Consider the following 20045-nt stretch of genomic DNA (forward strand, 5'->3'; position numbering starts at 1 on the left):
ACATCATTAAACTGGGTGAAATGGCTGTTTCAAGTCTTCTTAAGATAGATTTGCATGAGGAACAGACCCAAATGTAAACGTTTATTCACTGAAAATAGTTTAAATACTTCAAGAATCATTCATTATTGAATCTGATCCAGGTAAAAAAATTCACTAATCTGGTAGATTATCGATGATCAGTGATTAACCAGTTCAATTTTAGTCTTATTTCTTGATTAGAGATGGAATATAGTGCATTTATATACCATTATAGTATTTGCTTTTATTTTTATAATTTCATTTTGATTTTTGGTTTAGGTTTTAGTCATTTTGTTATGTACTTTTGTTATTTTTATTAGTTTTGTTCATATTTATATTTAGCTTTATTTTTTTTTCAGTCAGTTTACTTCAAGTTCAAGTTTTTCTTTGAATGTTTTTTTTTATTCAAGCTTTTTTTTTTACCGTTTTTGTCGGTAAAATTATCAAAACTATTAAAAACTGTTTTCTTTAAATGAAATAAAGATGAAATAAAATAAAATAAATATGCAATGAAAGACCTAAACTGAAAAAAAAACTGGAAAAATACAAATAATATAAATATATATATATATATATATATATATATATATATATATATATTATTTCAGCTTTATTTCAGTTAAAGAAAAGTATTTTTAATAGCTTTATATTCAGTTGGTGTATTTTTATGGTGTATTTGTGTTCTTTTTATGTTCTTTTTTTTCAGTGAAGAAAGTAAGTCACACAGGATTAGTAAATAAGCAGAATTTAATGTTTTGCGGTGTATTGTTCCCTTATAATAATAATGCACCGTCTCTCGTGGTCCTGTGTTTGATTGGCGCTGATGCTCATGAAACATGGACGAGCCTCACAGGGGAAACGGGGCGGGTTTGATCACCCAATTAACCTCTGAATGGATCCAGAGTTTGGGAGAACGAGCCACCGGTGTGTGTGTGTGTGCGCCTGAAGGTTTGTTATCTCTTTGAAGGCGTGTAATGATAGACCTGCGTGACAGAAAGTAGGAAGGGAGTTACCATAGTGATGGCGATTAGACCTGGAGTGTGTGCATCGTTACACTACACCGCTGCTTTAATAACGAGGGGTTTGATGTCATCCGTAAGGTGATGTGTGGCTTTTTTTGTGTTACTGTAGACTAAAGCTAAGGCTGTGTGTTACAGGGACTCAGTGGCGGTTCTACATTGAATTACACCCTGGGCGAGACCCCCTTCGAGCGCCCCCCCAAAAAATAAACAACAACAACCCAACAATATCACATACCGTTCATTTGAAAAACACAGTTAATAGAATCAAGTTATTTTGCTAGATTAATCTAACTTTCAGGGAGGAACCATTAGCTCATTGGTTACTGCCTTGAATTCTATGCATGGAGCTCTTTTAGTTATGACTTGTTAAACTATACTTTGTCACTAAATAGAGTTTTTAAAAGTGTAAGGGTCCGAGAGATATTTATGTAGTAACACAATACTTATCACTTAAATAATTTCTAACAGCTCTCATATTAACAACTATCCAAACTGTTTTAGACCTAAAATAGCTTTTGTAGGCCTATGTCACTCTTAAATGTCAGAGAAAAGGACAGAATCAGAGATTATTTTTAATAGAAAATTGTACTTTGCATAGGCTACTGTAAAAACACGTAATTATATTTGATCATTATGAAAATGATTTCCATTTCATGAATATAGTGACCAAAATGATCACGGTTATACACAGAATCTTGTTCAAAAAGCCTAATACACAATGAAATCAATTCACCAAGTTAATAACATTAAAGATGATGGCCAAATTTTAAAGGAGTGTCTTTAATGTTATCTAACATGCACACGTTCAAATAAACTTTTGACAAAAAGGTTTTATAAAAAGATAAACCTCACATATTTCAGCATTTAAATCATCTTTATAAAAAGAATGAGTCAATAAAGATACATTCCTGACATTTATAATGCACAGCTTATCTTTTATTATTAATAGTAAAATTCGGTCCGATTTTCCCATGGCTGTCGTTGCTATACAACCATGCACTGCGCTCTCTACAACGACAAAGAAGTTTTAGTAGCTAATGGATTTCCACCACAGAAAAACGCTTGCTGTAGCTCTGCTAAAACATTTATTTACGGAGAAGAGAAAAACACCCGCGTGTTTGGGTGCACGTGCACTCCCATACTGAAAAGATTACAATTTTTCATCTGGCTGCTCCTGGAAAGAATGAGCGCGTCACTTCAATAATGAGCGCGCTTCCCGTGCGCCTACATTTGAAATAACGACCTAGAGCGCGCAAAAGACGCGATACGTGAACGCTTGGTGAGCTCCTCCAATCAGGAGACTCCCTTGACATAGCTTCTGTGCACGGCACCTTCTCAGCAAGCAGAGGCGCCATTGCCAATAATTGAATTGAAATGATAAAAAATAGAAAACCTTCGCGGCACAGAGGATTTTTTTTAACTGCTCGTGCCGCCCCCCATGTGACATTATGAAATGCCGCCCCGGGCGACCGCCCGGTTCGCCCGTGCCTAAAACCGCTACTGCAGGGACTTCACCTGCGGATTCATGAAGCATCTCATATATATATGGCATCTATAGCTAGATGATAAAAGACGATAATGATCAATAAATTATTACATTTAATCAAAAATAAGAATGACAATTCCTCTGCCAAGAATATATTATTAGTATTACACAATATAACACTATTAATTATTCTTAATTATTGTAATAATAATTATTATTTATTATTATACAATTTAACATTAAGTATTCTTAATTATCATTATTGTTTTATTATTAATATTTGTCATTAGTGTACAGTATAACACTATTATTATTTATACTATTATGTATCAGGTCCGTAGCCAGCCTATTGAAAGGGGGGGGGTCTTTTTTTCAAAAAGTGGACATTTTTGCAGTTTTTTTCCTCCTTTTGTATTTAATTATGAGGTTCAAATACTTAATTTTGGTGACCCTGTTATGCACTAATTTGTGCTGGATTAGCTTGTCTGCTGGTTAATGAGCACGCTTTTTGATGCACCTAAAATATTTTATTATTATAATTACTCTACGTTTATAGGCTATTATATTGTAGTCTATTGAGTGGATAAAATATAGAAATCCTTTTAATAAAAAAAATAAAAATAAATACATATACAGTATATATAATATATATAATATATATATATATATATATATATATATATATATATATATAACTCCACCCCCAGGTGAGAAGGATATTACCCCTCTAGGGGGGTCCGGGGGCATGGTCCCCCGTGAGAAAATTTTAAATATTCCATATTTTAAAGCATCAATCTGATGCATTTTGAGATGCATTTTTTGCCGTCTATCTATAAAATAGTTTATTGAGCCTTTTCTTTTAACAGTTTTAAATGTCAGTTACTGTGCGCGTGAAGAATGATAGTGCTCTCCTGTGTTCTAACAAAGGAACATGCGTTAAGATACAGCAATGCAGTCCAGCAATATAGTCATTTTATGCGAAACCATAGAGCTTTATCTACAGATCAAGTATAGCCTAATAATAGTAACAGTGAATCATCTTGGAGGGAGTTTCATCATGTTGACTGTCGTAACCGAACGCAACGCGCTGTTTGAACGCTGAATGGAGAATGAATGACAGACAGCCGCAGCAGACGGAAACGTTTGCGTGAACTTGAATTTAATAACTTAAAAGTTAATTTGATTGTTTTTGTCGATTGATTTCATAAATCAGATTTATTACTTGTCCTAAACTACAACGAGTAAGATCATTCCCCGGAATCGATTCCAACCATTGCATTTTGAACCTTTGGAATCGACTCTCAATTCCCAACGCCTCGGAATCGAGGAATCGATTCTTTTTGGACTCGATCCCCAGCCCTATCATTCAGATGCGATGCTTCTTCACCGTTGGTTTGAAAAGTGTTTTGCGAGAACTCTCTCTGAACTGCACGCGCGGCGCACACACACACGTCCAGCTACACAATAATCATATTAATTTGAAACAGCAACCAAGAATATTTGTCACAAGCATTGATTAAAACAATGATGACAATAATCACATAAACATTTTTTTAATTTATTTTTTTAAACGACTTAAATTCTGGACCTTTGGCAGTGAGGGGGGTTCGTTCGAACCACCCGAACCCCCCCTGCCTACGGGCTTGTGTATATAACACTCTTAATTTTTCTTAATTGTTCTGATAATAATAATACTATTTGCCAGTAATATACAATATAACATTATTGATTGTTCTCAATTATTCTAATTATTATTTAATTGTTTTATTAGTATTTTTAACACTGTTAGTTGTTGTTATTATTATAATACATATTATAATCATAATGTGTCATTATTGTAAATATAACGCTATTAATTATTCTTAATTATTCTAATAATAATTATTCTAATATGTCATAAATTTACAATAATATTATTAAATATTCTAATGATTGTTTATTTTATTATTATTGTTTGCCATTAGTATACAGAATAACACTATTAATTATTCTGAAGTATTTTAATCATTTGTATTATTTGTCATTAGGATACAATATAACATTATTATTGTTATTATTATTATTTGTACAGCTGTGATTCTATCTTTCTTCTAAGAGGTTCACTGTGATGTTTACAATAAAACACATTTTGTGACTGCTATTTTTATTTAATTGTATTGTTTGTTCAGTCTTGACCGATGATGACCTGCTCTCAGGAACATGACTGTAAACACACGAGCTGTTTTTAGGTGTACAGTGCCATCTAGTGTGTAGTATTCGAATTACCAGTATCACCAGTTTGACGGCTGAACTGGAAGCAATATCAACCATTATATTTAACATCACATTCTTGACTCATTATTATATCAGACTTCCTTTTTCTTTTCTTTTTTACACAAAACTGTCAGAAAACTCAGACATAACTAGTTATAACTAGACAGCACTCACCGAATGAAACATGCAACAGGTTTGATGCAGTTACAAGTTACAGGTACAGTCTGTCTGATGAGTGTGTGTTGTCATGTGTTTTCAGGAGTTGTCAGAGTATGACGAGTCTCTTCAGTAACACCGTGTCTCCGGTGAAGGAAGGCACATCGCCTCTGCCCCGGCGCGCCAGTGCGCTCAGCAAACCCCCGTTACGAGCGCTCTACGACCTGCTCATCGCCCCGATGGAGGGGGTAAGACTGCCTCACTTCACCAATCTACAACAAATAACTATTTATTAGTAGTAATCAATGTATGGGAAGGCTCCTTTTAAAAGCAATGTGTTACAATATTCCATTTCTTCTTAAAGTCTCCCTGTAGTCAGTCACTTAAAACTCATCTTTGATCACCAAAATGACATATTTAAATGTTTTTTCCTTGAATTTTTTTTTTTTAAATAGCTTGAATGTAACTCGACACCCTTGCCTCATTTAGTATACGTGGTTCTATGAATATGCAAATGAGCCCCGCCTCCACTCTCTCACTCACTCACTCAGAGATCCACTGGTTGACGATCACACGTTGATCTGATTGGTTACAAGGTCGTTTGTGACGTCAGAAACACCAGCGATTTCAAACCGTGTTTTTGAGACTGTCTTTGGTTCACTGCAGTTTTAAGGAGGAAATACTCAGCAATGCTCTCGACTTATGAATTTACACATGGTTTGCCTTAAAGCATATTAAAAACACCACATAGACATATAAACAACATTAAAAGCTGGATTTTCACCACAGGGGGACTTTAAAAAAGTAACTTATTACATTACTTAGTGTTACTTTTATGTAAATGAATGCGTTATGTTACTGTCCCAGGCCTTGCGGATGTTTTTAATCAGAAGGTCTCTTCTGCAAGTGTTTAATGCATCAACATAGCATATTTAATACACATATTTACAATATTATTATATTCTGAGCACTTATTATATTTCCTGACCCCTAGAACGATGTATGCCAAACAAAAGATCTCTTAACATTATGGGTTATATTACCTACTGTACAACTCTTTTTATTGACTTTTTGTATAGTGATCTGATTATGTAATGCATGTTACTTGTAATGGGTAATAATAATCACAATTAATAAGTTCTCCACCAAGGGATATAGATAATGAACTGTTTTAATGAATTGTTGCAACTTGATGCATTGATTAAATGTTTAAATGAATGCCTGGTGTTTTTATTGTCTGCTGTTTTATTTGAATTCAAATGTGGCTCATCCAATCCGGAGCCATAAATTGGAGCCATAACTAGTTTGATGATGTATGGTGGTTGTTTTCCCCCGCAGGGCCTGATGCACTCCAGCGGTCCCGTCGGCAGACACCGGCAGCTGGTTCTGGTTCTGGAGGGCGAGCTGTACCTCATCCCGTTCGCTCTTCTGAAGGGAAGCTCATCTAATGAGTATCTGTATGAGCGCTTCAGTCTCATCGCTGTACCGTCCATCGGCAGTCTGGGAACCACTGCTAAAGTAAGCACACTTCTGACACACACACACACACACACACACATACACATACACCTCTGCTGTTGTACTAGAGCTCATATACAGTTGGTTTTTTATATTTTTAATTAGCTTTTATTATTTTTATATTTTCATCTTTCATTTATATTTCAGTCAGTACTTTTGTTATGTGCTTTTGTCATTTTTTATTTTATTTTGTATAGATAGATAGATAGATAGATAGATAGATAGATAGATAGATAGATAGATAGATAGATAGATAGCAGATAGATAGATAGATAGATAGATAGATAGATAGATAGATAGATAGATAGATAGCAGATAGATAGATAGATAGATAGATAGATAGATAGATAGATAGATAGATAGATAGATAGATAGCAGATAGATAGATAGATAGCAGATAGATAGATAGCAGATCGATAGATAGATAGGTAGATAGATAGATAGATAGATAGATAGATAGATAGATAGATAGATAGATAGATAGCAGATAGATAGATAGATAGATAGCAGATAGATAGATAGATAGATAGATAGATAGATAGATAGATAGATAGACAGATAGATAGATAGATAGATAGATAGATAGATAGATAGATAGATAGATAGATAGATAGATAGATAGATAGCAGATAGATAGATAGCAGATAGATAGATAGATAGATAGATAGATAGATAGATAGATAGATAGATAGATAGATAGCAGATAGATAGATAGATAGATAGATAGATAGATAGATAGATAGATAGATAGATAGATAGCAGATAGATAGATAGATAGATAGATAGATAGATAGATAGATAGATAGATAGATAGATAGCAGATAGATAGATAGATAGATAGATAGATAGATAGATAGATAGATAGATAGATAGATAGCAGATAGATAGATAGATAGATAGATAGATAGATAGCAGATAGATAGCAGATAGATAGATAGATAGATAGATAGATAGATAGATAGCAGATAGATAGATAGATAGATAGATAGATAGATAGATAGATGGATAGATAGATAGATAGATAGATAGATAGATAGATAGATAGATAGATAGATAGATAGATAGATAGATAGATAGATAGATAGATAGATAGATAGATAGATAGATAGATAGATAGATATGGATGGATGAAAGGATCAATGTTGTTTACAGCTTCATGTGCCTTCATGCTTTTATAAATCAGCAACATGGCATACATTAAAGCTGGCATGAAGCGGAAGTAGCGATTGTCATTTCTTCCCTATTGTGATGTATATTCGAGTGAAATACTTCTGGAACAAGATTAAATGTGGGCGGGGCTTGATTGTGTCTGTGGGGAATTGAATGAATGGTTGTGGTTTGCGATTGGTGGATCTCATGTGAGTGACATGTTGCCCCGCCCACATCATCAGAGAAGAGAAGAGATGCTGCGAGAGGGAGGGGAAGATATTTCGATTAAAGATTACAGGCACATGAATTTCAACAAATAATGATGTGCACAGATAAATCATTTATAGTAAATTCAATTAAAAAAAACAGAATTGTTGATTTCGACTTTAATAGTCAATAAATCCAGGCTGTTTTTGATCAGTAATTCGTCATGTTCCTCAGGTTCACCCTCGGCGGACGGGTCCTGTCCTGTGTAATGGAGGAAGCTCGATGGCTGCAGTGGTGGGGAACCCTCGCCTGCCCCCGTCAGTGATGGACCGCTGGCTGTGGGGTCCGATGCCCAGCGCTGAGGAGGAGGCTCACATGGTGGCCGATCAGCTGGGCTGCCAACCGCTGGCCGGTCCCGCCGCCACCAAGGAGCGGGTCATGAGCGCCCTCACCCAGGCCGAGTGCGCACACTTCGCCACGCACATCTCCTGGAAGCTGGCGGCCCTGGTCCTCACGCCATGCCAGGACACAAGCTCTGGACCGTCAGCGACGGGGGCTTCTGGAGGAGGAGGAGGAGGAGCTGGAGAGAGCGCGGTGAAGTCCAACTACACCATCCCGGAGAGCCTGCGTGTGCCAGACGACGCCAGCGATGCCGAAAGCATCTGTGACAGTCCTCCACTGCAGGAGTTCCTGCTCACCGCGGCCGATATCCTCGATCTCAGGCTGCCGACCAAACTAGTGGTGCTCGGGTCAGTAGACGTGTGTACAGCTCCGCTCATGAGCAACGTCACGCGGCTTTAAACGCGGTTCTGTCTAGGGATGCGCGATATATTGGCCATCATATCGGTAACGGCACGATATATTAAAGCCGATAAATAACAGATTATTTCCTTCAGCTGAGACTCTTCAGATGTGCACTGTTCAACATGATGGTTTTGAATTGCTTGAAATATGATTGAATCACTTCAAAAAAGGAAAATACAGTTCAGTGCAACATGTGCAGCGCAAGTCTGTCATATCGACTACATAAAATTATAATGAGAACATCATAAGTGTGTTTTTGGGTCATGGCTTTTAATGGTGAGGCTTTTGTTTTTGTAATCAGGCTCTCAAATATAAAATAAAAATTTGGATTTAGATTTATCGGCCAATATATCGGTTATCGGCTTTCAAATATAAAGAATTATCGGTATCGGGCAAAATTTTCATATCTGTGCATCCCTAGTTCTATCCATAAACTCTATCCATAAACTATATATATGTGTGTGTGAATATAAATATATTAGGGGTGTAACGGTTCACAAAATTCACGGTTCGGTTCGATACGATACACTTGTGTCACGGTTCGGTACGTTTTCGAGACAGCAAAAAGAAAGAAATGCCAGAGAAATTTTCCTTGATTTTAATTTTTTTAATTATATTTTTATTAAAACTAACATCATAAAGTATGATATTTTTTTACTTTGAGCAATGATGGACCTATACTTGACTTTTCTTAGGAGCGTATAAAACAAAACAGCTCCTTGGACAAAATGAAATGTAATATTGTAGTAGTTATAAACAAAGGTTTATTTTAGTTCAGATTAACATTTGAGGGCAGCAATTGTATTCATAATGTCAAAATAAAACCGACGTAATGTTACTTGAAAGCATTATAGCCGACTATTCCTGCCACACTCCCATGGTTACAGTTAGTAGTGTTACTACAGTAAACCCATGGTGAATGTGCTGATCTGTGGACACTGGATAGTTCATTCATGGCACAATGTTTCTTCCTGGTTTCCACGTCAGCGCTGCTTGATCCGTTAATAACAGAGAAATGTGAATGTTTCTCACTAGATCTCGCAGCGATGTTATTACTTCAGTGGCGAACTCAAATGTTTTCTTTACTGGATTTGGCTGTGTAGTGACAGTGCTGATGATGAAGATCGGCTCACGCTGCATTGGTCCAAACTGATAAACGGTCCGTCAAACACACAATAACGAGTCGCTCAGTTTCGTTCCGCTTACATTACATTTGCCATTTGATGTTGGGCAATGTTGTGGTCACGCCAGCGTCTCTTAGCCTATTTTGAAATGACTATTTTGGTCGGCAGGAAAAATGGTCCAACGAACCGTTCGGTTTAAATTTGCGTACCGAAAACCCCGTACCAAAAGCCTCGTACGGAACGGTTCAATACGAAAACGTGTATCGTTACACCTCTAATATATATAATTATTTTATTGAATTTATATAATTAATTGAATCATAATATATATTGTTACCCAAATATAAAATCACTCACACTGCTATATAAGCATTTTCACACATAACTGCAGTTTTACAGGCTGTGCTTCGACCGCCTTGTTCCACAGCAGTGTCGCAGTGTATTTCAGATAATAGCATCTGTATTCCAGTGACTTATCACCTCATGATGTGTGTCCATTGCCCTCGCACAGCTCGTACCAGGAGTCGGACAGTAAAGTGACCGCTGACGGGGTGGTGGGACTGACGCGGGCGTTCCTGGCCGCTGGAGCGCAGTGTGTGCTGGTGTCTCTGTGGCCGGTTCCCGTCGCCGCCTCCAAGATGTTCATCCACTCGTTCTACAGCGCTCTCCTCAACGGCACCAAAGCCAGCGCGGCCCTCGCAGACGCCATGAAGACCGTCCAGAGCAGCAAACAGTTCTCGCACCCCTCCAACTGGGCCGGTATGTTCCCAGTGCCACACTGACAGCTTATCAGGGTTTCTTTGGCTCAGTGTCGGCCCAAACTTCAATAAACGCTTCAATCAACTACACTGGGAAGCTCAAAACATCTGATTCTTCATCATTGAAGCAATTTATTGAAAATCTTGATCTTCCTGTGCTTGTTTTCAATGATTAATTCAGACGGGTAGCTTAATAACTATAGAAAGTATATCAATATGAGTCACTACACACAGCATTTAGATCAATGTACATTGTGCACAGTATACAAATGTCCTGTATACATTACAAAAATGTGCCGTATACAAGCAAATCATACTGTGGGGAATCTGTGTGGTGTGGACTGAAAATCTAAAATGACTGACTCTACAGGCGCAGTGATGTTGTGTAGCACACTACTGCTGTTAGTATGGAGTATATACTGCACAGTTTAAGGTTTGTTTGCCGTACTCTTCCGCAGGCTTCATGCTGATTGGCTGTGACGTGAAACTGAACAGCCCGTCATCTCTGATTGGTCAGGCTCTGGCTGAGATCCTGCAGTATCCGGACAAAGCCAGAGATGCCCTGAGGGTCCTGCTTCACCTGGTGAGAAACACACAACATCTCTACCACAAACACACTTATTAAGAATATATATACACTATCTATCTATCTGTCTCTGTGTGTGTGTGTGTGTGTGTGTGTGTGTGTGTGTGTGTGTGTGTGTGTGTGTGTGTGTGTGTGTGTGTGTGTGTGTGTGTGTGTGTGTGTGTGTGTTATTTATTATTTCAATTATTTATTTTGATCAATGTGCATTAAGTGTTAAATGCAAGAATTATATCAATTTAGTAGTAATGTAATAAGTAAATATATTGTCTATATTATTTGTATATATTTCAGTTGTTTTTAATTACTATTATTGAAATATATAGTACATTTTATGTGCTTTTTATAATAATATTTTATTTTATATACAGTGTGCCTGTAGTATGTATATAGCATATACTATCCATATAGTACTATACAAGTGTGTGTATGTGTATATATATATTTAAAATGTGTGTACTGATACATCAGTTGATTTTTAAGTTATGTTGTTTTAATTACTATTACTGTATATAAATTATTGTAACTATTATTTTAATATTTTATATAGTACATTTTATGTCCTAAAATTTTACATACAACGTGCATATAGTAATATAGAAGTATATTTAACACTTTATTTTACACTGTCCATGTTAAACAGAAAAAATTGTGATTAATGTACTTAATTTTTTTAATTGATTGACAGCACTAGTTATTTTATATATATATATATATATACAGTACTGTGCAAAAGTCTTAGGCTCGCTAGTATTTTCGCCCCAAAGAAATTGTTTTAAGCCAGTTATTTATATCTTATGCTGTAGTGTTTCAGTGGGAAATATCAGTTTACATTAATTGTAATTAATTGCCATTTTTGCCATTAATTGTAATAATCCAGTTAGATTTTGTATGGTACTACTTGTTTTTTTATAGGCTTCTTTTTCATTTTCAATCGAAAATGCCCAAATAGTGGTAATAGTAAATAATTGGGTAACGCTTCCTTTTACAGTCCTGTTACCCATGTACTTACTATGTACTTATTATAGTAATTATAATTACTGGGTAATAACTAGGTACTAACCCTGAACCTACCCCTAACCCATGTACTTACCTTATATTAGCCAGTACTTTCTAGGTAAGTACACTGTAAGTACACGTAAGTACTGTACAGTAAAAGGAAGCGTTACCAATAATTGTATGCATCTAAACTGGTGTTGTACAGACAGCTGAACTGTGTGTGTGTGTGTGTGTCCCTCAGGTGGAGAAGTCTCTCCAGCGCATCCAGAACGGCCAGAGGAACTCCATGTACACGTCTCAGCAGAGCGTTGAGAATAAGGTGTGTGGCGTCCCGGGCTGGCAGGCTCTTCTGACGGCGGTGGGCTTCAGACTGGACTCGGCTGGAACGGGACTCCCCGCTGCCGTCTTCTTCCCCACCACTGACCCTGGAGACCGCCTTCAGCAGTGCAGCACCACACTGCAGTCCCTGCTGGGTAACACACACCTTCTCTAGCTCACCGCAAGTGTGTGAGGGAAAATAAAGTCCCACTGAAGACAAAAAGGGCGAAAAACAAACAAACTTCACCTTTATTTTAGAACTGTGCAACGATTAATCGCATGTATATATATTCATATTATATATAAATATACTGTATTTAATGTATAAATAACACATTTTTCTTAAATATATACATGCATGTGTGTGTATTTATATATGCAAAATAATGATACACAGTACACACACATATACTGTATTATGTAAACATAAACGCATCTATTAATCGCATCCAAAATAAAAGTTTGTGTTTACATAATATATGTGGGTGCACTGTGTATAATTATTTTGTATATATAAATACACACACACATGCATGTATATATTTAAGATGTATATACTGTATATATATATTCATATATAATTTATATTATACATAAATATAAATATTTTATGTATAAATAGCACATTTTTCTTACATATATACATGCATATGTGTGTATTTATATATACAAAATAATTATACACATATATAAACACAAACTTTTATTTTGGATGTGATTAATCGTTGCACAGCCTTACTTTGTTTCTATTGTGCTTTAGACAATACACATTGTTTCAAGGCAGCATTACAGTGATAAATAGGAAAAAATTGATCAATAATGCAAACAGAATTAAATCCTGCTCTAAAAAAGACAGTGTCTATCTTTGTTTATTATTATTATTTACCTTTATTTTACCAGGAAATAGTCCCATTGAGATTCAGAATCTCTTTTTCAAGGGAGTCCTGGCCAAGACAGCAGAATAATAGTTCCATATTAAAAAGTACATATACAAACATTAACAAAAACAAAACAAACAAGAAAAAAAAGTACATTTTGGCAATTTAACATACTCTCAACATAATCACCAGCCGCTCTCAGTAACAGCACATGTGCATCTAGAACTCAAATAGTCCTTTATCCTCATTTTAAATTGTGTCATTGTCGGTAAACAGTCAAATTTGAGCTGATTTTGCAATTTATACCAGGAAAACGGTGCAAAAACTTTAAAGGCACTTTCACCGAAGACAGTTCGCGTTCGTGGGATTTCATACATGATTTCATGATTTGCCCATATGATCTAAGATTACATTTCCTGGTAGTGACTTTAATAGTCAAAAGAGAGAACAAGTAAGGAGGCAGTTTACAAAGTATGGCCTTAAAAAGAAAAATATACCAGTGCTCCAGCCTGCGATTGTGCAGAGATGGCCAACCAACACTCTCATACAAGCTACAATGATGAGTACGGAAACTGGAATTAGTTACAAATCTTAGTGCTGCGTGATATACTGAATCCAGCATTTTCAAAGAAGTTTTATTTGCATGCATGTATATATAAAATATCACCATAATCCAGCATTGACATAAATGTTGTTTTTAAGTGTTTTTCTCGTACTAAAAGAGATTCTTAGTTTTTTTGTTAGACCCTCTATATGCTGTTTGAAGGACAACTTTTCTTCTAAAAGGAAACCAAGATATTTATAGACTGATACTCGTTCAATTACTTTCTCATCTAGTGTAGCAATTGGACAAGCATCTTCTGTTTTCCTTGATTTAGAAAAGCACATCATTTTAGTTTTATCTGAGTTTAGCACAAGTCTCAATTTCTGTAGATTCTTCTGAATGATTTTAAAAGCAGATTGCAGGTCCTCAATAGCACTTGTCAAGGCTGGAGCAGAACGATACAAAACAGTATCGTCCGCATAAAAATGACACTTTGCATTTGTTACATTTTGACACAAGTCATTTATATAAATAGTCAATAAAATGGGACCCAAAATGGACCCCTTTTGCAATGTTTGCAATGGCCAAACAAGTCAAACTAGGGTTGTGTAAATGTGTAAATTCTCTCTTGTTTGTCATTAGAATAGTTTGAAGTGACTTCTTTGTCCTTCATGTTCACAGGTTTGCCTCCTCCAGCTCTGCAGGCGTTGTGTAAACTGATCACGGCGTCAGAAACCGGAGAACAGCTCATCAACCGGGTGAGACGTCACACCACACATCAGATGCTCTGAAAGCTGTCCTGGCTCGTGCACGCACCTGTAACTACACTGCTGTATTATTGAGATGCTCGTGTCTGCTTTTTAACAATCTTCTTTCCTTCTCTTTTCCTAAACTTTTTCCACTAAAGGCTGTTAAAAATGTAGTGGGAATGGTAAGTGCTTAATTAACTAACTCTACACTAACACACTACTGTGAATGAACTTACCAATGATTTTTTATTGTATATTGGACGTCATTAGACATGGGATTGGTCTCTGTTTTCCCGCAGCTCCATCAGGTTTTGGTGCAGCTTCAGTCTGGAGAGAAGGAGCAGGATTTCTCTCTCGCACCCATTCAGGTGTCCATCAGTGTGCAGCTCTGGAGACTCCCCGGCTGTCACGAGTTCCTGGCCGCTTTGGGTAAGAGAAGATCCAGGACACGAGCACTTTACTCCATGCTGATGATGGGTCTCTCTCTCTCTCTCTCTTTCTCAAAAATCTTGGGTTTTTAGAGGTCCCCATATCTCGCTGCCATACAGAGCAATTGGTTCAATTATTGCTTTGTTGAATAGTATTGTTAAAGGGATAGTTCACTTTGAAATTAATTTTTGGTATGTTTTAGCTTACCTCAAGGGCATCCAAGATGTAGGTGTCTTTGTTTCCGCAGTAGTTTCAATTTTGATATTTTTAGGTCAAACCGTTCTTGTCTGTCAGTCATATAATGCAGGTCTATGGTCACCACCTCAAAGAGCATGCACAGAGAAGTCCAAATTAAACATGATTTAATGACTCGTAAATGTAAGTACACATTGATGGCCTACGACACGAAACGAGCGGTTTGTGTGAGAAAACGAACAGTATTTATATCGTTTTTACCTCTTGTAAACACAGCCACGTCCAAGTGATCTGAGGGCGCCGGCGCTTCGGTCTGCTCAAGCGCCGGAAGTGATCTCTCGCGCGTGTACGTCACTCATTGTTTACACAGAACAGAGATTGTAGGTAAGACGGCTAATTAAAATGGTACTAATTTGCGCTTATCCGGGATGTTTAAACCGTCGTAAAAGAAAAAAAGAAAAAAAAAGAAAAAATAAAACAATTGTATGAGTGAAGTACACGTGCGAGGTTTCACTTCCGGCGCTTTCCGGAAAAGACCGAAGCGGCCTCAGATCACTTGGACGTGGCTGTGTTTACAAGAGGTAAAAACGATATAAATACTGTTCGTTTTCTCACACAAACCGCTCGTTTCGTGTCTTAGGCCATCAATGTGTACTTACATTTACGAGTCATTAAATCATGTTTAATTTGGACTTCTCTGTGCATGCTCTTTGAGGTGGTGACTAGAGGGCTGCATTGGGATTGAGTCCCGCCGGGTCCCGCGGGACCCAACGCAAATCTCGCGTGAGCGGGCGGTTTGAACTTTGCTGCGGGCGGGAATGGGCGGACAAATAAAACCCCTGCGGGATTGGGAGGTAGCCTAACGACATGATGGAGATGTCAATGATGTGGAAAAGAACCTTAAACGAGGTATTTACAGCATAAAATCTGAGCAAGGCAAGTCTGACATTTACTATTCATCTTCCTGATCAGTGCGTCAGAATACATGCAGGCCAGGGAAACGAAACCAACAACCCCATGAATCTCTTTAACAATAGCAATACAAATACGCGTTTTTTTCCTGCGGGACGGGAGAAGACACAAAGTCAATGCATCTCTATTATTGTGCGGGAATAAATTCTCCGAGTTTTGCGGGTGCGGGCGGGAGTGGACATACATATTGCGGGAGCGGGCGGGAGTGTAACACGTACGTTGCGGGAGCGGGCGGTAATGGTCAAAAATTCGGCGGGAGCGGGATGAAGAAAACAGTCCCGCGCAGGACTCTAGTGGTGACCATAGACCTGCATTATATGACTGACAGACAAGAACGGTTTGACCTAAAAATATCAAAATTGAAACTACTGTGGAAACAAAGACACCTACATCTTGGATGCCCTTGAGGTAAGCTAAAACATACCAACAATTTATTTCAAAGTGAACTATCCCTTTAATCATGTAGAAGACTCTAATTGCTTTTGCATTGCTCTCTCTCTCTCTCTCTCTCTCTCTCTCTCTCTCTCTCTCAATTTGAATTTGAATTTCAAATGTGCTTTATTCGCATGACAATTGTTTCAATGTATTGCCAAAGCATTTCCAATCATCATACATATACATATAGAAAAAAAAAATAGAAAAAAAAAGTAAGTATAACAGTGAATCAACATTTCAGAATTCTATGAGCAATTTTGAATTCAGTGAGTGTGTGTGTGCGTGTGTGTGTGAGTGCATCACTGATTTGTCGACTCCTCCCTCTTTTTGTGACCGGCACCAATATATCTTGCTGCTAGTAGGTTACAATCTCTTTTTTCACCTAATAAATGTTGAAGTTGCATTTTGTTGTTTAATTTTATGAAGTTAGGGCAAAGTATTTCAAATTTCAAAAGTTGCTCGGTCTCCACTCTCTCTCTCTCTCTCTCTCTCTTTCTCTTTAAATATTGTTTTAAAAAGTTTGTTTGAAGGTTTTGGTAAAGTTTTTTCTAAACAGTATTTTATAAGTGGTCCCAAATATAGATTTCACGAGAGAAGAAAAATATGCATGTTACATTTTTTGTTGGAAGACTCGTAAAAATAAGTTATTGGGTATAGGAAGACAGTAGATGCAGAAAATGCTTTTAAAGGCATGGTGACTGCTAGAATTGAAATTGAATACACACATATTTTAAACTGATTAAAGAAATACAAATGTTTTCTGAAATATGGTCTATGGGAGGAGTATTGTGTGAGGTTTTGGAAAATGAAATGTAAAAATGTTTGAAGTATAAATGTTTATATTTGTATTTTATTGTATTATTATAAGTGAATTTCGCTAATGGATTATATAATCAGATAAGAAATCTGGTATCTGAAAAAAGTTAATGTTTTGATAAAGTTGTGTTAAGCCTCCCTCTCTCTCTCTCTCTCTCTCTCTCTCTCTCTCTCTCTCTCTCTCTCTCAGGGTTTGACCTGTGTGAGGTGGGTCAGGAGGAGGTGGTGTTGAAGACTGGTAAACAGGCCAACCGTCGCACCATGCACTTTGCCCTGCAGTCACTGCTGGCGCTGTTTGGTGAGTGTCACTTCACCCTCACAGTGTCAATCACATCAACAAACATTTAGGTATTTAGTTAGTAATGTTTTTTTTTTGCCATCAATACCAAAGACAAGAAGAAAAAGACAGATTCTAAAGTAGCTAATATTTCATTGTACTCAAATAAGCTGTTATTTTAGGGGCTTGTTTATAATAATCTATCTTATAATCTTTTAAATTATAAATACATTTGATATATTATCTATCTATCTATCTATCTATCTATCTATCTATCTATCTATCTATCTATCTATCTATCTATCTGTCTGTATATGTGTAACACATTTTTTTTCATGTAATATTTTTATTGGCAAGTCAAGTTTGGCTAGCACATTTTTTTTGTCAAAAGACAATAACTATGACTAAAACAAAAAAATGAGTAAAAAATATATTTTATATTTTCATTATATCTGTTCATATATCATATATCTGTTGCAATGTTAATAAAAATATACAATATATTTTTAAATAATACTAGGACATATTTTCATTTTTTTATAGAAATATATACATTTTATTATTTTGAAAAGAGTCATGTTTCATAACATTAATATAATTATATAGATAATCACGACTACTCTTTTTACCACTTATAAAATTTCTATATCTATACTTCCTTAAATTTCATCACAAATATTTATATATACATAGCATAAAATTATATTTCTGATTAAATTATATATATATATACACATTACAATATTGGTAAAATATAACATTTGTATTTAATGTATAATGTTAATAATATCATATTATAATAGTCTTTCATCACATAAAAATAATTATATAAATCCTAAATAATTACTATTTTTACTGCCAATAACATTTCTAAATATTTACACCCTTAAAGGAATAGTTCACCTAAAAATGAAAATTATGCCATAATTTACTCGCCCTCAAGCCATCCTAGGTGTATATGACTTTCTTCTTTCAGTTATATTAAAGTAAATATAATTAATTATTAAAATAATATAAGTTATATTAAAAAAATATCCCGGCTCTTTCAAGCTTAATAATGATGAGTGAATGGTACCTTAGTTTTGAAGCCTGAAAAAGCGCATCCATCCATCATAAAAGTAATCCATACGACTCCAATGGGTGGTTAAATGCCTTCTGAAGCGAAGCGATGGGTTTTTGTAAGAAAAATATCCATATTTATAACTTTATATACTATAATCACTGGCTTCCAGCAACGGCCGTACACGAGTCTAGTTCCGGCTGAAGAGTGACCTCTGACCCGAAGCATGACGTAAGACATATGGCGTAAGCATAGGTGAGAATTGATAAACGCGGAAGAACAGATGATAGAGCAAAACCAAACGTCGGTCAAAAATTAGAAGTCTGAAATTAAAAGTTTTAAAGAAAAATGTTGGAGGCTTTCAATAGTAGAGAAGAAGAGCTGGGTCGGGTCAGAGGTCACTCTTCTATCGGAACTCGACTCTCTCGTGAACGCGCGTGGTCGTTGCCGGAAGCCAGTGATTATAGTTTATTAAGTCTTAAATATGGATAAATATTCCTATAAAACTAGGGCTGTCAGTTAAACGCGTTATTAACGGCGTTAACGCAAACCCATTTTATCGGCGTCAATTTTTTTATCGCGCGATTAACGGTCTTTTTGGCCTAGCAAACTTTGTAGATTTTTTCACATGCTTTTGCAACAGGACGCGGCGTGCGCTATGAAACCCCATTCATTTCAATGGCTTGCGCCGAGCGAGGACGTTTTGTTGCTTCGTCGACCAAAGCGCAAGCGGATCTAGCTAGACCGGAAACAAAACAACAGTCACGCCGCACACACTTGTTTGGGCTTGCGAGCCGGCCAAATATTAGGTTAACGTTACGTTTTGAGTGGATGACGAGTGCGAGACGCCGAAATGGATGCCAATAAGATTCTGAATGGAAAGTTTACTTTTAAAAAGTTGCAAAATGGTTCCATTGACGAGAGCAAAGTGATCTGTGTGTTTTGTCGTTGTGAACTGAGCTATCATCATCGCAGCACGTCCAGTCTGAAATACCACTTGATGATGGCCAAGCACACACACACACACACACACACACACAGCTGATGCGAATTCTCCGCCCCTCGTCAATATCAGGACCTCGTCAGTATTTCTTTCACCCTTTTATTGATGGACAGTGTTACATTGTGTGAGAGATTATTTGCTCCAAGTGAGAATGTTAGTGTGAAATTGAACACAGTATTGTCAATGTTGTTTTCAATAGAAAATTTTTGCACAAAGCAAGCCGATCCACTTTTCCATGTTGATAAGAGCATTAAAATGAGAAAAAATAATGGGACAAAAAGAAATCAAGAGA

General features: G+C 36.5%; 2 protein-coding genes across 4 annotated transcripts in view; both read left to right on the forward strand.

Annotated features, from left to right (window-relative positions):
* The window catches only part of ttc28 (tetratricopeptide repeat domain 28), a 238544-nt gene that overhangs the window by 215825 nt on the left and 2674 nt on the right, over positions 1 to 20045 (forward strand). For 2 of the 3 annotated variants that reach the window (XM_056263134.1, XM_056263136.1), the window contains 10 exons: positions 5039 to 5183; positions 6274 to 6453; positions 8044 to 8558; positions 10249 to 10496; positions 10954 to 11078; positions 12319 to 12550; positions 14499 to 14575; positions 14725 to 14748; positions 14866 to 14995; positions 17604 to 17711. In XM_056263134.1, the coding sequence (XP_056119109.1) occupies positions 5039 to 5183; positions 6274 to 6453; positions 8044 to 8558; positions 10249 to 10496; positions 10954 to 11078; positions 12319 to 12550; positions 14499 to 14575; positions 14725 to 14748; positions 14866 to 14995; positions 17604 to 17711 (1784 nt within the window). The remainder of the gene's footprint in view (positions 1 to 5038; positions 5184 to 6273; positions 6454 to 8043; positions 8559 to 10248; positions 10497 to 10953; positions 11079 to 12318; positions 12551 to 14498; positions 14576 to 14724; positions 14749 to 14865; positions 14996 to 17603; positions 17712 to 20045) is intronic. The other variant, XM_056263135.1, reaches the window with a different exon arrangement.
* Positions 16461 to 20045, forward strand: part of mn1a (meningioma 1a) — a 50945-nt gene continuing 47360 nt past the window's right edge. The window contains exon 1 of the mRNA XM_056263137.1: positions 16461 to 16570. The gene's annotated coding sequence lies outside the window, so the exon portion shown is untranslated. The remainder of the gene's footprint in view (positions 16571 to 20045) is intronic.

Source organism: Rhinichthys klamathensis, unplaced genomic scaffold, assembly GCF_029890125.1.
Source record: "Rhinichthys klamathensis goyatoka isolate OS25496 unplaced genomic scaffold, OSU_Roscu_1.1 h1tg000200l_1, whole genome shotgun sequence".
Classification (NCBI taxonomy): domain Eukaryota; kingdom Metazoa; phylum Chordata; class Actinopteri; order Cypriniformes; family Leuciscidae; genus Rhinichthys; species Rhinichthys klamathensis.